At 32.0% G+C, this 18,363-nt stretch overlaps 1 protein-coding gene across 2 annotated transcripts in view; it reads left to right on the top strand.

Annotated features, from left to right (window-relative positions):
* Positions 1-2,381: 2,381 nt before the first annotated feature.
* Sans (SAM_USH1G_HARP domain-containing protein Sans) overlaps positions 2,382-18,363 on the top strand; it is a 28,225-nt gene continuing 12,243 nt past the window's right edge. Inside the window, exons 1-4 of one of the 2 annotated variants that reach the window (XM_088260210.1) lie at positions 2,382-2,780; positions 10,650-10,793; positions 15,507-15,728; positions 17,473-17,717. In XM_088260210.1, coding sequence (XP_088116336.1) covers positions 2,758-2,780; positions 10,650-10,793; positions 15,507-15,728; positions 17,473-17,717 — 634 coding nt within the window. In that variant the 5' untranslated portion in view covers positions 2,382-2,757. Of the gene's footprint in view, positions 2,781-9,341; positions 9,431-10,649; positions 10,794-15,506; positions 15,729-17,472; positions 17,718-18,363 lie in introns of those variants that run through there. The other variant, XM_088260211.1, reaches the window with a different exon arrangement.

The following is an 18,363-nucleotide window of genomic DNA, read 5'->3' as shown; positions in this document are numbered from 1 at the left end:
GGTGAGAGGTTAGACAAAATTATTAAAGATTTTTTTTAAAATTACCTAACGTCCAAGTGACTCTGAAATCTAGCTACGCCTTATGCAACACCGATTATCATGACCCTACTCAGGCTTCAACTTTTTAAGTTTCATAGCCTATGCCTACTTGAGAGTGGATTTACTCTTTATGTTTAAAGTTACTATAATTTCATGTAAGTAATTTATGAGTGAAAATTCTAGGCAAAAAAAAAGTAATTAAATTTATAGTAACAAAAATATTAACTGCATTAAATCTGACTTACTTACTGAAGTTTTGTACTGACTTTCTTGTGGAACTGCATTTTAAAAAATACATTTTTTTTAAAATAGTTTTTCCACGTTTATTTTATTTGGCCAGTGACCGTGTTTCGTCGTTACCGACATCATCAGACTGGTGAGGGGCTAGACAAAATTCTATGTTATGTATATACACAACAAGGCATGGGTTAAAACCATGATTTATATATCTTTGAAGAAAAAATGAATTTATGTTGAATGAATTTAAGTACCTAGTGTTTAACAACAATAATAAAAATTACATATTACTTACGGTAAGGGTTTAAAGTATGATTTTATATAATTTAAATAATAAATGGGTTTTTGTATGTAAATTTAAATAATATATGGGCGCGTCCGGAACCGTTGGTTGATAACTCCTTCTGCACATTTGTATGGGGAAGCTCTATGTTCTCTGAAATATAAATTTTCTAAAGGGCATAGTAGTATTTTTCAATATATTTTAAAAAAATAATTAAATCGTTTTATTTCATCTGAGGTAAAAATATTCATAACACATGGTTAATTACAAATCTGAAACATAAATATGAAAGGTACCATATGTGGCAAAACTGGAAACACACATTTGTGTAGTCTTAAAAGGTTTTTTTTATTCTCTACCGGCACAACTGACCTTGGGATCGGGTCAGTTGTAACATTTCCCTAGATCTGCTTCTAAGTAAATATTTTTAAGGTGAAAATTTTTCTTTTATTTATTTCATTCTGATTAGACACTGGATTGGTCACCCAGGTGATACTATCTGTCAAAATTACAACTAACATATGAAAGGACTCCTGCAACAGTGCATATGTACATCAGTCAGTTAGGGTCAGCTTTAACATTTCCCTAGATTTGCTTACAAGTAAATATTAACACAATAATCATGAACATTTTTCTATTATTTATTTCATTCTGATTAGACACTGGATTGTTCACCCAGATGACACTATCTGTCAAAATTACAACTAACATACGAAAAGATTCCTACAACATTGCATATATAAATCTTTCAAAATTGTGTGTAATATGGATGTTCAATGATGAACTGAATTGTGAACGTTACACAAGTGTATAAAGTGTTTTTTTTTAAGCCAGCCAAATGCCAAGCCATAAGGCATGGAATGCTCTGACTTCTATCTTGTATCGAATAAAAAAAACTATAAATACTTCATCTCGATTGCGAGACATGTAATATTTACAATAATTGTGCAAACAATTTATTTTTCTATCATTTAACATTAGTATCTCGCTTATACTCCTTAAAGCTTGGGGTCGAAAATAGGCCAAATACATTTTGTTACAATTACCCCGGGTCTACCCTACGCATGATCTGGAAAAATCTTATTATGCCCATAATCAGTTGATAAATTATTAAGTGATTCAGTGAATATATGAATTTGTGAAATCAAAGGTAGTGAACGAGATTCATTCAAAATTGGGATCCGGTCACTCATTCAATGTACTGTAGAACGGAGCTACTTGAACTTTTATGTGTTACTTAAGCCCAGTACAAAAAAAAATCTGTATTTGGTCTACAATTATGAACGTCAGGTGACAATAATTATCACCTGTCAGGGAAACAATGAATCATGTCGATTCGTTCATTATTGTAGACCAAATACAGATCTATTTTTTTTTGTACTGGGCTCAAGTAACACATCAAAGTTCAAGTAGCCCCGTTCTACGGTACCTATATCAACGGATCATTACGTCCTATCGTTCAAAAGTAATCTCTTTTGTCTAAATGTAACCATTTAAATTAAAAATAAAAATGAGTACCCTACTTATATTTTTAATTTGTTTTCAAAAAATATTTGTACGAATTTTTTTTTTAAAAAAAGCACAACGGAAAAATTAAAAATACATATTTATCTAAATCTAAGATCTCCACCTCTATTATTCAAGTTTTGAACTACTAAATTAGAACGTTCTCAATATAAAACATAATAGCTTCACTACTTGTCCATAGATGGTACTAAACAGGTTCAGCATAGTACGTTTTATTATAGCTTGATTTCACAAGATGGCGCAATTCAGGGCAATTCTAGGTAATGTAATTTTCAATGGAACAACGGTTTTCAAAAGGAGATGGTCGTTCACGCATTCTTTATCGCAGTTTTTATACTCGTCCGGTATCGCTAGAAAAGTACGTAGGGGGAAACACGCTCACCTGAGTTTGTTCAAGCAGGTGTAACTGTTATTTGTGTTCTACATACAGCGAGTGAACTATCAAAGTTTATCAATAATAATATATCGTCGTGACAACAAAACATTAGAAAAGTTACAAAACAAACTGTGCCGCTGCGTTTTAGCGTCTTTTTTCCATTCTGATGGACGTGTTTTTGTGCTAATATTCAGTGAGGTTTTTATGTGTTTTGATGACAGACAGTGCTATGGAGATTGACATGATACACTTTTGAGGAATTTTGATGTGATCGTGAATAAATAAAACATCCAAAATGACGACAAATAGGTTTCACAAGTAAGTTTAAAAGTTTTCATAAATTAGCTGTCAAAAACTTGCTCCTTCCTCCCAACAATCTTTTGTTTATAATTTTTTTGAGTAAAAAAATACCACGATTTGCAATTTTTCAGTTTTAGAATACTTATTATTTTTACCTTTTTATGTGTTAATCAGGATTTTTATTTCTTATCGATTCGTTATCACCGATTCGAATTAATAAGGCTCAATGCTGATAAAGTTGCTTGAATGATATTTAGACAGCTACAATCCAACTTCAATTTAATTGTTATAATATTAAATTTATGTTAATATTATTAACACATTTTAATTAAACCTTAGTTGTTGTGACCATTCTGATTTAAAAAATCCAATTAGATTTTTGTATCAGAAAGAATTGACCTACATTTTTTTCTTTTATTTTACCGACTAATTTTAATCATCACAGGCATCTAAATAATTTATCTATTTTTTTAATAAAGTCATGACTAAATTCGTAAATTTACTACCGTAATTTGGAATTACTTTGCACTAAAGGTAGTCTAATTTGAACCAGGTGCTTTTTATTTTTTCCAAGTAATAACGGAATCTTATTTGACACAATAACACCGTTTATGTTTTTTATTACATCATCTATGTTACATATTGAATGATCAACCGATTTTTTTTCATTAGTTATTACCTTGTATATTTGGACATTGGTGTAGGTATCTCATTACTGATTGAGGTACTTTGGTAATCCCCAGAAACAGTATACGACTTCAGTATACTGTTTCTGGGGATCTAATTTCATCTTTTGGAAGAAATAATCTACATTCCGTACCAACTTTAAAACTTATGGTTAACTTTAAAACTTTTTAAAGTTAACCATCTTTCGTAAAATGATATTTTTATTGTTTATTATTATCATTATTACATTACTTATATTAGGAGGTAAACATACAGGCCCCCTAGTAGGCTCTATATAGGTCTTCTAGGTGGTAAGACACACCTTAGAACTGTGGTCCTCAACCCTCGGGCCGTGGATCAAATGGTACCGGGTAGTCCAAGGCCCTGCTTTGTGCATTATTACCTGTATTTGCTTTTAAACGAGCTCGAACGCTACTTCCCAACCACAAAACACCCACGAACTGGTAAGGAATAGATCCGCGGCCCATTTATCAATAAACCAGAAGAATCTAGCATGTCTGTTCAAAAAGAAGATCATTTGCTGGAGATTTTAAATGACGGTGGCCTTAAAACTACGTTTAAGACAACAATTCTATTGGTATTCTGGATTAGAGTCATGGCGGATTGCGCTGAGATTGCCATCACAGCACTTTTTTTAAATTTAAAAACAAATATTTTCGTTTTCATTTTTTACCAAAATACTTCAATTTCATACTATTTCTGTGAGCCTAAGCAGCTCATTATTAAAAATAGGTATCAAATTGTGGTAGAGTAGGTTCGAACCCAGTAACTCTGATTCGAGAGTCCGCGACACTAACCACGGGACCACAACCCGATACTTAAATCTCTATTGCAATTTTTGACATCGGGTGTCATTGTCTAATATTACCCTCAAACGAAATTGTCTCGTTGCAAAGAAACAATATCTTTTTTTTTTTAATTATTAATTTAGCGTTCTAGTAAATTCAAATTTTAAATAATTTTATGTTAATTTTTGGTAATATGTATGTAACCGTATTTTTTAAAATCATGTTTAAATAGTATAAAATCAAAATTGTTTCTACATTATTTTTGGCATCTCAAAATAGATGAAGAAGAATATGGAAGTCTCGGCAATTACAGGGCTTACGACCGTCATAGGCGGTTTAATTGAACACTTAACACACGTGTCACATGCACCAATTCTACCCATAATTGAAATCCACACTACTCAAATTATTGAAACTTCTAGATATATTGATCAAACTCGAAATGTAAATGCCCAGACTTCCATATTCTTCTTCATATATGTTGAGATGTCTAAAATAATGTATAAAAAATAACTCCTAATCGGATATAGTCCAGATTTGTAAACAAGTGTTTGGACACACTTAAAATGTTGTAAATTTAAATTATTTTATGAAAATAATCTTAAATATTATATATATTAAATAATATATAAACAAATAAACGTCCGTGGCGATAAAAAGGTTGGGGACAACTGCCCTAAAAGTCAGAATTAAGCATAATATTATATATCCCCCGTTTCTACAAGACATTCTATCAATTTACTTCTCCTGTCGACTAGAAACTCTGGCAGACGGACGCTAAACCAAAAAAGTTTGGGAACCTGCCACTCAAACGGAGAAACAACAAAAATTGTGCTCTTTTATTTGCATAGTTAAACCATAGAAATTAATTAGTTCACAAAAGTCAGGGTAACAGAGCAGTTATCACAATGTTACAGACCTGAAATGTTAAATTATTGTAATTTAATTGAAATAAAAAGTGATTGTAAAGAAATAATTAACTTTCGTTATGCGAAGTCGTTAATTTCAAAAACCCCCAGAATGAGAATTTCACATTTCTTTCTAGTTTGGTTCCTATTTGGATAGACATTCTTGTATTAATGCAGTACCTATCTAAAATGTTAATTTTAAAAGAACAAATCTCAAAATATTTTTGGAGTTCATTTTTCCTAGGCAAAAACGCTTGCAAAAATATTTTTGATTTTTTTTTATTGTTTACATCCCCGATTCGATTGATTCAAAATTCTTGCAAAATGCATCAGCCAATGAGCGATGGCCATTGGCTTCAGCCAATGGCAATCACGCGGCACACGGATTTCACCAATACGCAAACGTTACCGCTAACATTTAAAAAAATATATACACACGATTAAATTTTTAAAATGTATCAAGAGATATTTATAATGGATATCAAATAAAAAATTGTAAAAATAAATTAAACCAGAAAACATCCACGCAGAGAAGATATATAGCAAGTAATCGAAATAAAAATCAGGGTGTTAATATAAAAAATAACTTGGTGTTAGTTTTTTAGTATATATAATAATATAATTATCTGTTTTTTTTAATATATTCTAATAAATCTCGGAGCATTGTAATAAATAGGTAGCGAAGTACACCAATTCGACAAATCGCTCACTCCTTTCAACAACGTCATATATAAAAAAAATCGTCAATTCTCAGTTGTTCAAGTTTTCGGATTGCCCAGAAAATATACTATATCCCAGCAAAAGGCATATTTTTAACTTAATATTTCCCCGCTACGGGCAGAAAGTGTTGTTTTTTTTATTTTGAAGAAAAGGTATTGTTTAATTTTTTTTTAACATACTAAATATTTTTTAAATGGAGAAAAAATATTCAGGTTTTACCTAAAAAGATCTGTTACACAGTAAAAAGTTCAATAAGTGGCTTGATATTTATTTTTAATATGTTTTATTATATGGTTAAACTTTAAAAACGATATCCTGAAAAATCAAGTTTTTTGATAAGTATATGACGTTGTATAAAGGAGTGAGCGAAATATCACCTTTTTCAATTTTTCTCAAAACAGCCTACAACCATTTTGGGGGATTTTGGAATGGATAGCTTCAAACATTTGTAGTTTATTGAATTAATTTGCACTTGAGAGTAGCAAACTTTTGCTGTACGTATTTCAACTTTTCTGCCCAATTACTTCTTCAAATGTGAGAGTCGAGATAATCACGATTATTAGCGAGCGTAGTAAATTTATTTTTAGAAGAATTTTGGGTAAATTGAATTGGAAATCAATGTTCACATGTACCGATTAATGATTAGCATTGTCATACACGATTTATGCATTTTCAGTCGAACGAGCTATGTATGATTCATACTTTTACGCCACTCGCTTCTCAGTATAGTAAAAACATGATAGGGTATTATCACTCGGGAGGAAAATCTAATTTAACATACTCAACCTATAAATGATTGTATTAAACTCGTTTTGTGTTTATAACAGCCGATATAATCAATATTCTCACTCATCATTTTCTTGTGGAAAATTCGCCTTCGTAAATACGTTGTTTTCGTAAGTTGGTAAGGAATGACGTCACAGAAACGATGGATTAATTTTAATATTGGTAACATTGCTAAATTATTGGCGGCTCTATTTGTTGATGTCTGGCATCACGCCGCTTCCCCGCAGGGGTAGGCAGAGAAAATAGAACGCCACACCAATCTGTCTGTGCAAACGATCTTCGCCTCTTCCACGTCCATACATCTATCTCCTCATAAACATTTGAAATGCTTGATCATGTATTTTTCTTCTTCTTCAATATTTCCTCTTGTAATTACTGACCTGTTTGTATGGCGTGTCAGCAATGGGTAAAAGTAATTAGGTACCGTAAGTGTGTGCGTGAGCGAGTTAGTTAGTAAAGTAGGTAGGTACTTAATGATGTCATCAAGCATGACACCCCTAGTTCCTATTCACTAGTTAGGCTAAATATGTAGTTACACTTTACACTCGGTAGGCTTGTGTGTTTACACTGTGCGATATGTAACACTTCTGTTATAATAGGCTGTAATCACAATTTTTTTCGAAAAAAATCATAAATTTCTTCAGTAATTCTTTCTCTATCTAAGCGGCCAGACTATGGAATGAATTACCTCTCCTTGTAAAAAATGCACCTTCTCTTTTAACTTTTAAGAAACGTCCGAGACATCACTATCTATCATCTTTAAAAAAATATAAAAAAAAAACTATTATATCTTTTATTATATAACATTAAACCACGAGTGTAAGTCCCTTTCCAAGCACAAGAGCACAGACGCTTTTATGGAGAGGCACAGCGAATCGAAATATAAAAGTTCTCCATATATATAAATGATTCAAATGTTATTATGTTATAAATAAAAATGTAAATATATTAAATGAATAAAAAAAATTATTAAAAAATCATTTATCAATCAATCATGAATGAACAATTAATTACCACATATTCTATAAATGAAACTGTAAATGTATGAAAAATAAGAAGGATCAGGTAAGGAGTTGAGGGGAAGAAGTAGAGGAAACCAAGTAATAATGATATTATGGACAGTTCCAAGGATAGACAGATGATCAACATTAGATGATTACTCGAATATCTAACGAAAACGTAATTATGTTATGCGGAAATTCACATTGAAAATTGACAAATAGTAATAAATTTTGTATTAGAAATTTATCAGCTATTTTTTTCTTTTTTTATTGGCAAAGCACCCAGATAGCTATTTTTTCAAAATAAAGTTTGAACCTTTTCGCGTAAAATTTCTTTGGTTTTACGTTTATTTAACTGACGCATTCAGGCATCCAATAGTTTGCGGACCATGTCTCCACATTATTTATTGCACATAACGCTCACTCCTTTCAAGAACGTCATAAATCAAAAATCGTCAATTTTTAGCTGTGCATGTTTTCAGAATGCCCAGAAAATGTACTATATCCCAGCAAAAGAGGCATATTTTTAACTTAATATTTACCCGCTACAGGGCAGAAAATGTTGTTTTTGCATTTTGAAGAAAATGTATTGTTTGATATTTTTTTAAATATATTAAATATTTTTTAAATAGAGAAAAAACCTTCAGGTTTTACCTAAAAAGATCTGTTGCACAGTAAAATGTTCAATAAGAGGATGGTATATTTATTTTTAATACATTGTGTTATATTTTAAAACATTAAAAACGTTCTCCTGAAAAATCAAGTTTTTTGATTTATGACGTTCTTGAAAGGAGTGAGCGATAATTAATAGTTTTTATTCGTTGTAAATTTGGCATTCTTTTTTATTCGTAAATCTGTTCTTCTGCATTGCTCACGAATTCTCTTTTTTTCGGTAACAGTGCCACAATTTAGGTCGCGGAGAATTTTAAATGACTCTTTCAGCTCAATGACCAGTGCGTACGCCAAGTACCCGCTGCAAAGTATGCTTCACGCGAGAAAGTTAGAAGAGATTTACCTGCTATATTTACGTACATTTAGACGACTTATACCTAGGAAAGGTAGGTACCTACCAGATAAATTAGAAATCATCAGTCTAATTTATAAGTAGGTAGGTACCCACTTTAAAGTATTTCAAGAACATTGAAAAAAGAACGAAATTGGAAATTGAATTTTTAATACATTTTGAACGGTCAGGTGCGGTATCGAAATAGGGATTTTTATTCAAATTCTGATATACAATTTAGAAATAAGAAACATTTTATTTTATTATTATTATTAAACCTATAATATATATACTCTTAAGTAAAGGTAGGTACCAGATAAATTGAAATCATCAGTCTAATTTGTAAGTAGGTACCTACATTAAAATGTTTCAAGAACATTGAAAAAAGAACGAAATTTGAATTTGACGTTTTGATAAATTTTGAACGGTCAGGTGCGGTATGGAAATAGGGATTTGGTATTAAAATTCTTAAGAACAATTTAAGAAATAAGAAATATTTTATATTGTTTATTATTGTTATTAAGGTAGGTACCGGATAAATTAGAAACCATCTGTCTAAATCGTAAGTAGGTACCTGCTTTAAAAAATTTCAAGAACATTAAAAAAAGAACGAAATTTGAATTTGATCTGATCAATTTTGAACAGTCAGGTACGGTATGGAAATAGGGATTTTTTATTCAAATTCTGATTTGAACAATTTAAAAATAATAAACAGTTACTATAACTTTTATTAATAAACCTACAATATTTTTGTATTGAGAGGATTTATACCTAGGTAATGGTCAGAAATCCTCAATCTAAATTTTATTTTAATTTGACTCATTTGTATTAGATACCCTTTTTACTGTTGCAAAAAGCAAATAAAGTATATTATTTACGCAAATTTTTGGCACCAAACTGAACTATATAATTATTTTAAAAATATTTTTAAATCTAGGAAAATACATTGAATTTTGTAGTATTTTTTATTGCAATTTTTTCAGTCCTTCCAATGTTTTTTCGATTTTTTATTATTATTATTACAAGAATATATATCGAATCCTCTAGACTAGTTATTCTGATAAAATATCTTAACGCATTGTTCACACTCTATTATCGCGTCGTATGGTGTAATTATTATGATTAAATGAAGAATTGGATACCTTATTCAAAATGACTATATTTATCTAGATTGTACCATCAAGTTTCACGTTAGGGCATGCTGTATTGTATCACGAATGATTGTTTTATATTTTGTAAAAGCATTCCTTAGTGTAAACCAGGGACACTTCAAATGGTGTTTGTTTGAAAAGTATGTAATTGTTACTCCCATTCAGGTAGTCCTTACTTAACGCCACTTCATACTACAGAAACTTTTAATATGCTTAAGAGAAATATTGTTGATGTCTATTTGACTAGTTGATAAAGAAAATTTCTATTATTTGATAAAAAAAAAATGTAATATAAGTTTATTATATGGTTATACTTTTATGTACATGACAGTTTATTTTTGTTTTTTGATACGGAGTTATAGAAATAGTTAGTTATAAGAAAATATAAAAATATTTATTTTATACATATTCTAAAAAACGAAAAAAATATCCAAAATAAATTCATTAAAAAAATTGGGCGTGAGCAGACAAGTGACCTCTCCGTTGGTCTCCGGTGGAATGAATGCGATTTAACGAATACTGGCCCTACTATATCTAAAGGAATTTTCATTGAAAATAGAAATAAACTTATAATTTGTCATTATACGTTGATATGAAAATTAATTTTAAATTTTGGTAAAAAAGATTATATACTAATTTTGTAATGGAGGTGGTTTAGATATAAAAATAGATCGTCTCATTCAGCCATGTCATCTTTATTATATGACTCATGATATAAAAACAACTAAAAAATAATAAGGAAACAAGTATTGTAAAATGTGCCCTCAGTGCGGGATAACCCAGCAAGGATGCATTATTGAATGTTCTAAATTGTAATGAAATAAAAATGACAAAATTTTCCAGAGCTGCGAAAGACGGGTTGCTGGATGTTCTCCGGGAAGCCAACAAGAAGGAGTGTAATGGGCGGGATGAGGCCGGAATGACTCCTACCCTGTGGGCTTCATTCGAAGGTCACCTCGACTCTTTGCGGCTACTCTGCGGAAGAGGGTAAGAGTGTCATTTCACTAATTTATCCAACATTTTCCAGATGCGCTTCTATTAGCTATGTTTATGTATGACTTAGAACAGGGGTGTAGTCTAATGTTAGAGGTGATTGTAGTTTATATTAGCACTTTTAATCTAATTTTATTTCTGATATCTTGTATTCTTGCCAGTGCCCTTTATTATAACACAAAATAATATGTATACCCACACACGAGCCATGCCTTTGTGGGATCTTTTTTTGTATTAATATAATATATATTTTTTTGTTCTTGTAATTATAATACATTGTGGAATGCAAAAGAATTTAAAATAATGAACAAAAAAATCATCTATTTATTGTAACTGCAGACAGTTGGTAGAGTTCCATATTGAATTGTTGGGTAATATACCCAAAATAAAACAAGGTTTGTTGGATTGAATTCTACATTTATATATGTATATGTTAATACGTGACGCGTTTCGTCTTCGTAGGACATTATCAAACATGTGTTTGTATTAATATTATACATTTTTACAAACACATGTTTGATAAAATTTGTTTGTTGGAAAGGACATTATCAAACATGTGTTTGATAATGTCCTAAGAAGACGAAACGCGTCACGTATTAACATATACATAAATAAATGTAGAATTCAATCCAACAAACCTTGTTTTATTTTGGATATATTACCCAACAAAAAAATCATCATTGATGTATTATTGAATATTATAATAATAATAATAAATTTGGATAATGTATATGGCGCCATTTTCGTAAAAAAGGGCGCCAAGGGCGCTTCACTGTGAATGAATTTGGGAAAAGAAGATGGTGGAAATGATTTAGCAAACAAATGTGTTTTTAGTTTTTTTCTAAAGATCATCTCACTCTCACTATTTCTAACTACTGGTGGGATAGGGTACACGCTATCGGTCCCGCAACAGCAAAGGCACGCACGGTATTATTGGATTCTGTACTAAGAAAAAGCATATAAGCATTATAGATAAAATTAAGAAAGGTGTGCTGAGATGGTTTGGGCATGTGGATCGAATGAGTGAAGAAAGAACAGTAAAACAAATTCACGAGGCGAATGCGGTTACGAGTAGAAGCAAAGGAAGACCGAGGAATAAGCATGGTCAAGTATTTCAAATACTTCAAAGTGGTTAGGTCAGGAGTCGGAATAATCGGCGAGTGTGTACGTATGAGGAGATGCAGGAATGTGGAAGAGGCGAAGATTTTTTGCAAAGACAGATTTGTGTGGCTTTCTATTCTCTCTATCTACCCCTGCGGTGAAGCAGCGTGATGGTTAGTTAGCTAGTTTAGTGTGTACCAACAACTAAACCTTTATTCACTTTTTATTGGCCACAACCAAGTTACACACAACTTTCCTACTACTCATTTTGCTAGCTAACTTCAGATATTTTACAATATTGGAACATGCAGAGACATCTCTTGGAATAATCATGACATACTTAGACATAGTAAATATAAGATTAAAGGATAAATAGTTATATGATATTAATTAACATATCTTTTAATATGAACTAACTGAAACAGTTGATAATAAATAAAACTTGTATATTATTAGACAGGTGTTTCAATGTATGTCGGATATGATCCATTTTTGTAATCTTTACAACTTGTGACAAACACTTGTGGAATGTTACGAAGGGGATATAATAAATAATACAACACAATTGACGAAGTAATGGGAATCCTTATCGTAATGCTTTATTATCTATATCTGCAGATAATACTAATCTTGTAGCATATGATAAAGAATTATTTAAATACACATTGTTTTTCCATTTCATACTAATGTACCAACATGTGTTATATGTATTTAAATTATTCATATAACCTTTTTTTATTTAATACATTGTTTGTGAGAAATGCTTAAAAGCGTCATTTACATACTGTTGGTAGAGAGCGGGAGACGCTTATAAGCGTTCTGTATGCTTAATTTTGGTAGAGCGCGAGAGACGCCAAAAAATATTGTACAGATGGGAATTGGGTGTTGCATTTGTGTGTTACATTTGATTAGTATACTGAGGGTCGGGCGGCAGACTGTCTGAGTATACTTATTTATTTTTTTACAAAAATTTTAATAATAATAGTTCATACCCAATCACCGGTAATGGTTATATACAAGTATTATTAATATTTTTGTAAAAAAATTAATAAGTAAAAATGACTAACCTCAAAGTCAATGCTTTAAATATTAATAATATTAAGAATATGTCTGAGTATAATTAGGGTCGGGGTTGATGAAAAAACTGCCCGACAATAATGTGTGAACACCACCCCATGCTCTTATAGATACTGGATTTTTCACCGTACTATACGAATATAGATGTCCAATAATGGGCAGAATGGTGAACGTTACACAAGTGTATGAAGTGATCCCTTAAGCTAGCCAAGTGACAGACTTTTGGGTTGCTCAGAATTCCATCTTCCTTCATGTAAAAAAAACATATATGTTTTATCTTAAGTAAAATCAGTTTACGTCCAAATTATTGATTAATTTGGTATTTTTCACAGTATTATCACAATATTAAAATTATTTTTATTATTAGTCCTAAAAACTAGTTTTATTTTATTTAGTGTTTTGGTATTCAGATCTTCAAGAAGCAGCTTAAAAATATATTTAATATTTGAGTCTCATATATCGCTCACTCCTTTCAAAGTCATAAATAAAAAAACTTGATTTTTCAGGAGATCATTTTTAAAGTTTAAAAATATAATGAAATGTATTGAAAAAAAATATCAAGCCACTTATTTAACTTTTTACTTTGCAACAGATCTTTTTAGGTAAAACCTGAATGTTTTTCTCCATTTCAAAAATATTAAGTATATTTAAAAAGATAGTAGCGGGTAAATATTAAGTTAAAAATATATCGCTTTTGCTGGTATATAGTACATTTTCTGGGCATTCCGAAAACATGAACAACTGAAAATTGACGTTCTTGAAAGGAGTGAGCGATATGACAGTCGCAGTAAGGTAAGCTAGGTACTACTTACTAGGGTAGGCAGTAGAGGTAGATAGTAAGGTAAGCTAAGTACTACTTAGTGAGGTAGGGTAGGTACTGGTTGAGTTTTTATGTCAAGCGTGTATGTAGGCACTGCTTTTCGGCCTATGAATCCATGCCTCTGGGCAGATCGATGAAATACCCAATAATATACGGGTACCTACTAAGCAAATTTATTGGATTGTAAAATAGATATTTTTAATCTCCAAAATATTTGACTTAATCCGTTATCTAGCTTAACCCAGATTACTATTAGCTACGCATGTTACAAAACAACAATGAAAAATATTTCTGTCTGTTCTTTTTATATTAAAACATTTTTTTTATTAAATTAAAATTTTCAATAGCTGACACTGTCTTAATTAAAAACATTGCATTGTCATACATATGTAGGTATATAATATTATATATTCCCAAACTTCAAAAGGTTTTCATGATTTTAAAATGTGATATTGGTAATAAAATATATATTCATTTTGTATAAGTATATGTTTTTTAAATTACCTAATGTCAAAGTGACTAACGAAATCCAGTTATGGCTTATGCAATACCGCTCATCATGTTCCTACTCAGGTTCCAACATCATAAGTTTTTTTTGCCTTTTACTACTTGTGAGTGGATTTACTCTTTATGTTGATTGAGTAAAAATTCTAGGTAAAAACACTCGCTTATCTTGTATGTTGATCCATACAGATCAACCGCATTCCGGCCATACATGCTGTGGATGCATGTATGGGAACATCCCTTGAAATGTTTGTGTCCACGACGTATCCTTATTTCTATAATACGCCCAGTTGTTCATATATCGCTCACTCCTTTCAAGAACGTCATAAATCGAAAAACTTGATTTTTCAGGAGAACATTATTAAAGTTTAAAAATGTAATATAATGTATTAAAAATAAATATCAAGCCACTTATTGAACTTTTTACTGTGCAACAGATCTTTTTAGGTAAAACCTGAAGGTTGTTTTTCCATTTGAAAAAAAATTACTTTATTTAAAAAAATAATTAAACAACACCTTTTCTTCAAAATGAAAAAACAACACTTTCTGCCCTGTAGCGGATAAATATTAAGTTAAAAATATGCCGTTTTTGCTGGGATATAGTACATTTTTTGGGCATTCCGAAAACATGCACAACTGAAAATTGTCGATTTTCGATTTATGACATTCTTGAAAGGAGTGAGCGATATGTGACCTACATACTTATTGTTGAGATGTTATTGAGTGATTAAGCTTTAGTATACTGATCAATCAGATGGATACTGGCATTAGAATCAAAATCCGAGCCTTTTACAACAGTTTAAGTGTTATAGTTATATATTGTAGGCCTGGACAAAGTAAAACGACTCTAATAGCACTGTTAATAATATCCAAAATAGCTAATCAACAAAATGTTTATGGTCGCTTGGTTCATTCGTTTAATATATTAAGACAGTCGTATCGTAAAAAAATGCTACCTTTAATTATTTAATGTGCATTTTGATTTGTGCTATTTACGGTTGTTTTTTTAAATATCAGCATTCCTTCATAAAACAGTCACTTTGGTGACTGTTTTATGAAGAAATGCTGATTTACTTTGAAACCAATAATATATGTACCTATTTATCTGGAAAATTGATTTATTTCTATACCATCCCAATATACACTGATAGAATGGTATATATTGAAAGCACTGATATTAATCCTTCTATCACATTTCTACTTAGTGGGGAACCCGACAAAGGTGATCACTTTGGCAACACGGCCCTTCACTTGGCGGCGGCTCGAGGCCACAAGGAGTGTGTCACCTTCCTGGTGAACTTCGGGGCCAATCTGTACGCGGTGGACATCGACAACCACACGGCGCAGGAGCTGGCGGCCATCAACGGGAGGGACGACATCCTCAGGTACCTGGACTCGGCAGCCGCCAAGCTAGAAAATACAGACAAGTAAGTACAGAGTTTGCCATTCAACAGTTTGTCAAAACAATTTTAGTCTCCTTTTGAATTCTCAGTTGTCCGCCTCCGTAGTGTAATAGTCAGCATGCTCGGCTACCGTTCTGGAGGTCCCGGGTTCGATTCCCAGGGGGGCTTAATAAATATAAGTGATTTTTTCACTCTAATATTTATTTAATATTACACTGGACTGGTACCTGAAGTGGAGGGCTGATCACCTTTCCTTCATGTGTAATCGATCGAGATAACACTGCGTTTATATGAAGCAGTGCCCTATGCACCATTGGGGTGCGGTAAGGGTTTTATTATTATTATTTGAATTCTCAATCTTGTGGATTGGTTTCAATTCAATTTAATTAAATTTATTCAATAAAAATTCAAATAAATACATTACAAACTAACATTTAAAGCATATACATTAAAAACATAAATTAAAAAGTAAGCAAGAAGACTCTTGTTAAAGATATAGAAGAATCCCGCTTCAGAATACCCACTCAGACACATGTAACAAATCAATATCTAGTGTGATATTGTTCAGCATATCGGTAGCTCTTTCTACAGGCACAACTATCGGCAGGTCGGTCCTGTATATAGGAATGTGAAACAATCTGTGCCGACGCTGTCTTAGCTAACTATCGGGAACATACAGACAAATGCTTTAAATAATTTCAGGGTTATTGATCATACCACGTAACAATTGATAAAAATGCGTAATGAAATACACATTCCTTCTAGTCTCTAAAACATTGTAGCCAAGCATACCCTGGAGAAACTCGGTCGGATAGAGCCAAGGATAATACCCATGCTCTCTCATGTAGAGATACCTCAGAAACTTTTGGGCTTTACTACTGTGTACTTCGCACCGAGGAGTTATTAAGAGTTCAGTTGTTGGTCAGCAGCAACAAACGACACCTCCTTCACGACTTCGGTCTATTTTGGAAACCCTCTTCAGCTCCTCATACATTGAACAGCCCATGTTCTCATATAAAATTGATCTGATTTTAGATTTAATTAACAACAGATGGCTCTATTTTTGTATTTGCATTAATAAATTTACCCAAAATTTATTTCATTCTGATACTATACTGTAGTATGTTCAGGTGAGCCTAAACAGCTTCAAGTGTTCTAGAAAATTGGAACCAAGTTGTGACCCACGACGTTAGAACTAAAAGTTGAGATTCCACCAAGAGCAATCCGTCTGACATTGCTGCAACCAGTTTAGATATACTGTATCTAACCCACATGAACTAATGGGATTCACAGCTTTTTGAGTGTGTCCACATACTTGTTCACAAAATCTGGATTATCTCCAATTACAGGAGTTATTTTCATATTACTTTTTGACATATCATCAAAGATGAAGAAGAATATGGCAGTCTGGGCATTTACGGGGCTGACAACCGTCATAGGCTGGTTTAAGTGATCACTTTACACACGTGTAACATTCACCAATTCTACCCATTATTGACAACCACACTACTCAAATTCTTGGATGTTCTATATATATGAACCAATTTTAAAAACATTGTTCTTGAATCACTAGAACTACACTAGAGACATCTATTGGTGAGATGAAAAGAATGTTACACGTGTGTAAAGTGATCATTTTAACCAGCCTATGACGGTCGTCAGCCCCGTAAATGCCCAGACTTCCATATTCTTCTTCATCTTTGATGAGATGTCAAAAAATAATAACTAATGGCATAATAATACATTTTAATAACCCTTTAATTTCCAGAAAAAAGGCCAAATCCATGAAAGAAAAGGCGAAAAAAGAAAGTGAGAAGACATTGAAAGAGTACAATAAGCGACAGACAAAGGCGGAAGTTTTAGCCGACAAGGAATTGAGAAAACTGAATAGAGAGTGGGAGAATGATGGACAGTTCTCCGCTCAGATAGATGACAATATTAAACCGATGCCACACAGACCGAGCACAGTCCTCATGGCTCTTAAACACAAGATAAGCCGGTCTACTAGTCAAGGTAAAACACAAAATAAAACAAGTTTTTTTTTATATTTCGTAATCGTACAGGAGAAAGTGACTAACTAACAAAAGGTAAAATGTTCAGGAGGGCCATTTAAGTCACTTTTGCTTGGCAAGAAAAAAAACATCAATGCAGTTAGTCATTATTACCAAGTCAATATATTATACTCACCAGTTTAAAATCCTTTGGGACGTTTTTCAGGGCAATATTAAGGTAGTAAGATATCAAATAGTCAATGATCACGCTTTTGTAAAAAAAATGCACTTGGTGACTTTTTCCTGTATGACTACGATTTCTAGGTAATTAAAGATAACTCTTTGGTATGCTGCATTGTAGGGTTATCTGTAGTGTTCAAACTATTTGTCAGATTTTTTTTGGCAAAGCGCCCAAAATTGAGTGATACATGCATATTTGTTTTCCGCTTCCGTAGTGTAATGGTCAGCACGCTCGGCTACCATTTTGGAGGTCCCGGGTTCGATTCCCAAGGGGGGTAAAATAAATATAAGTGATTTTTTCACTGTAATATTTATTCAATATTACCCTGGACTGGTACCTGAAGCGGAGGGCTGATCACCTTTCCTTCATATGTAAGCGATCAAGATAACACTGCGGTTATATGACGCAGTGCCCTATGCATCATTGG

Source organism: Brachycentrus maculatus, unplaced genomic scaffold, assembly GCF_059751285.1.
Source record: "Brachycentrus maculatus isolate JH-2025_06_01 unplaced genomic scaffold, ASM5975128v1 h1tg000129l, whole genome shotgun sequence".
Classification (NCBI taxonomy): domain Eukaryota; kingdom Metazoa; phylum Arthropoda; class Insecta; order Trichoptera; family Brachycentridae; genus Brachycentrus; species Brachycentrus maculatus.
Note: the sequence above shows the minus strand (reverse complement) of the source record. Positions and strands in the feature narration are given on the sequence as shown.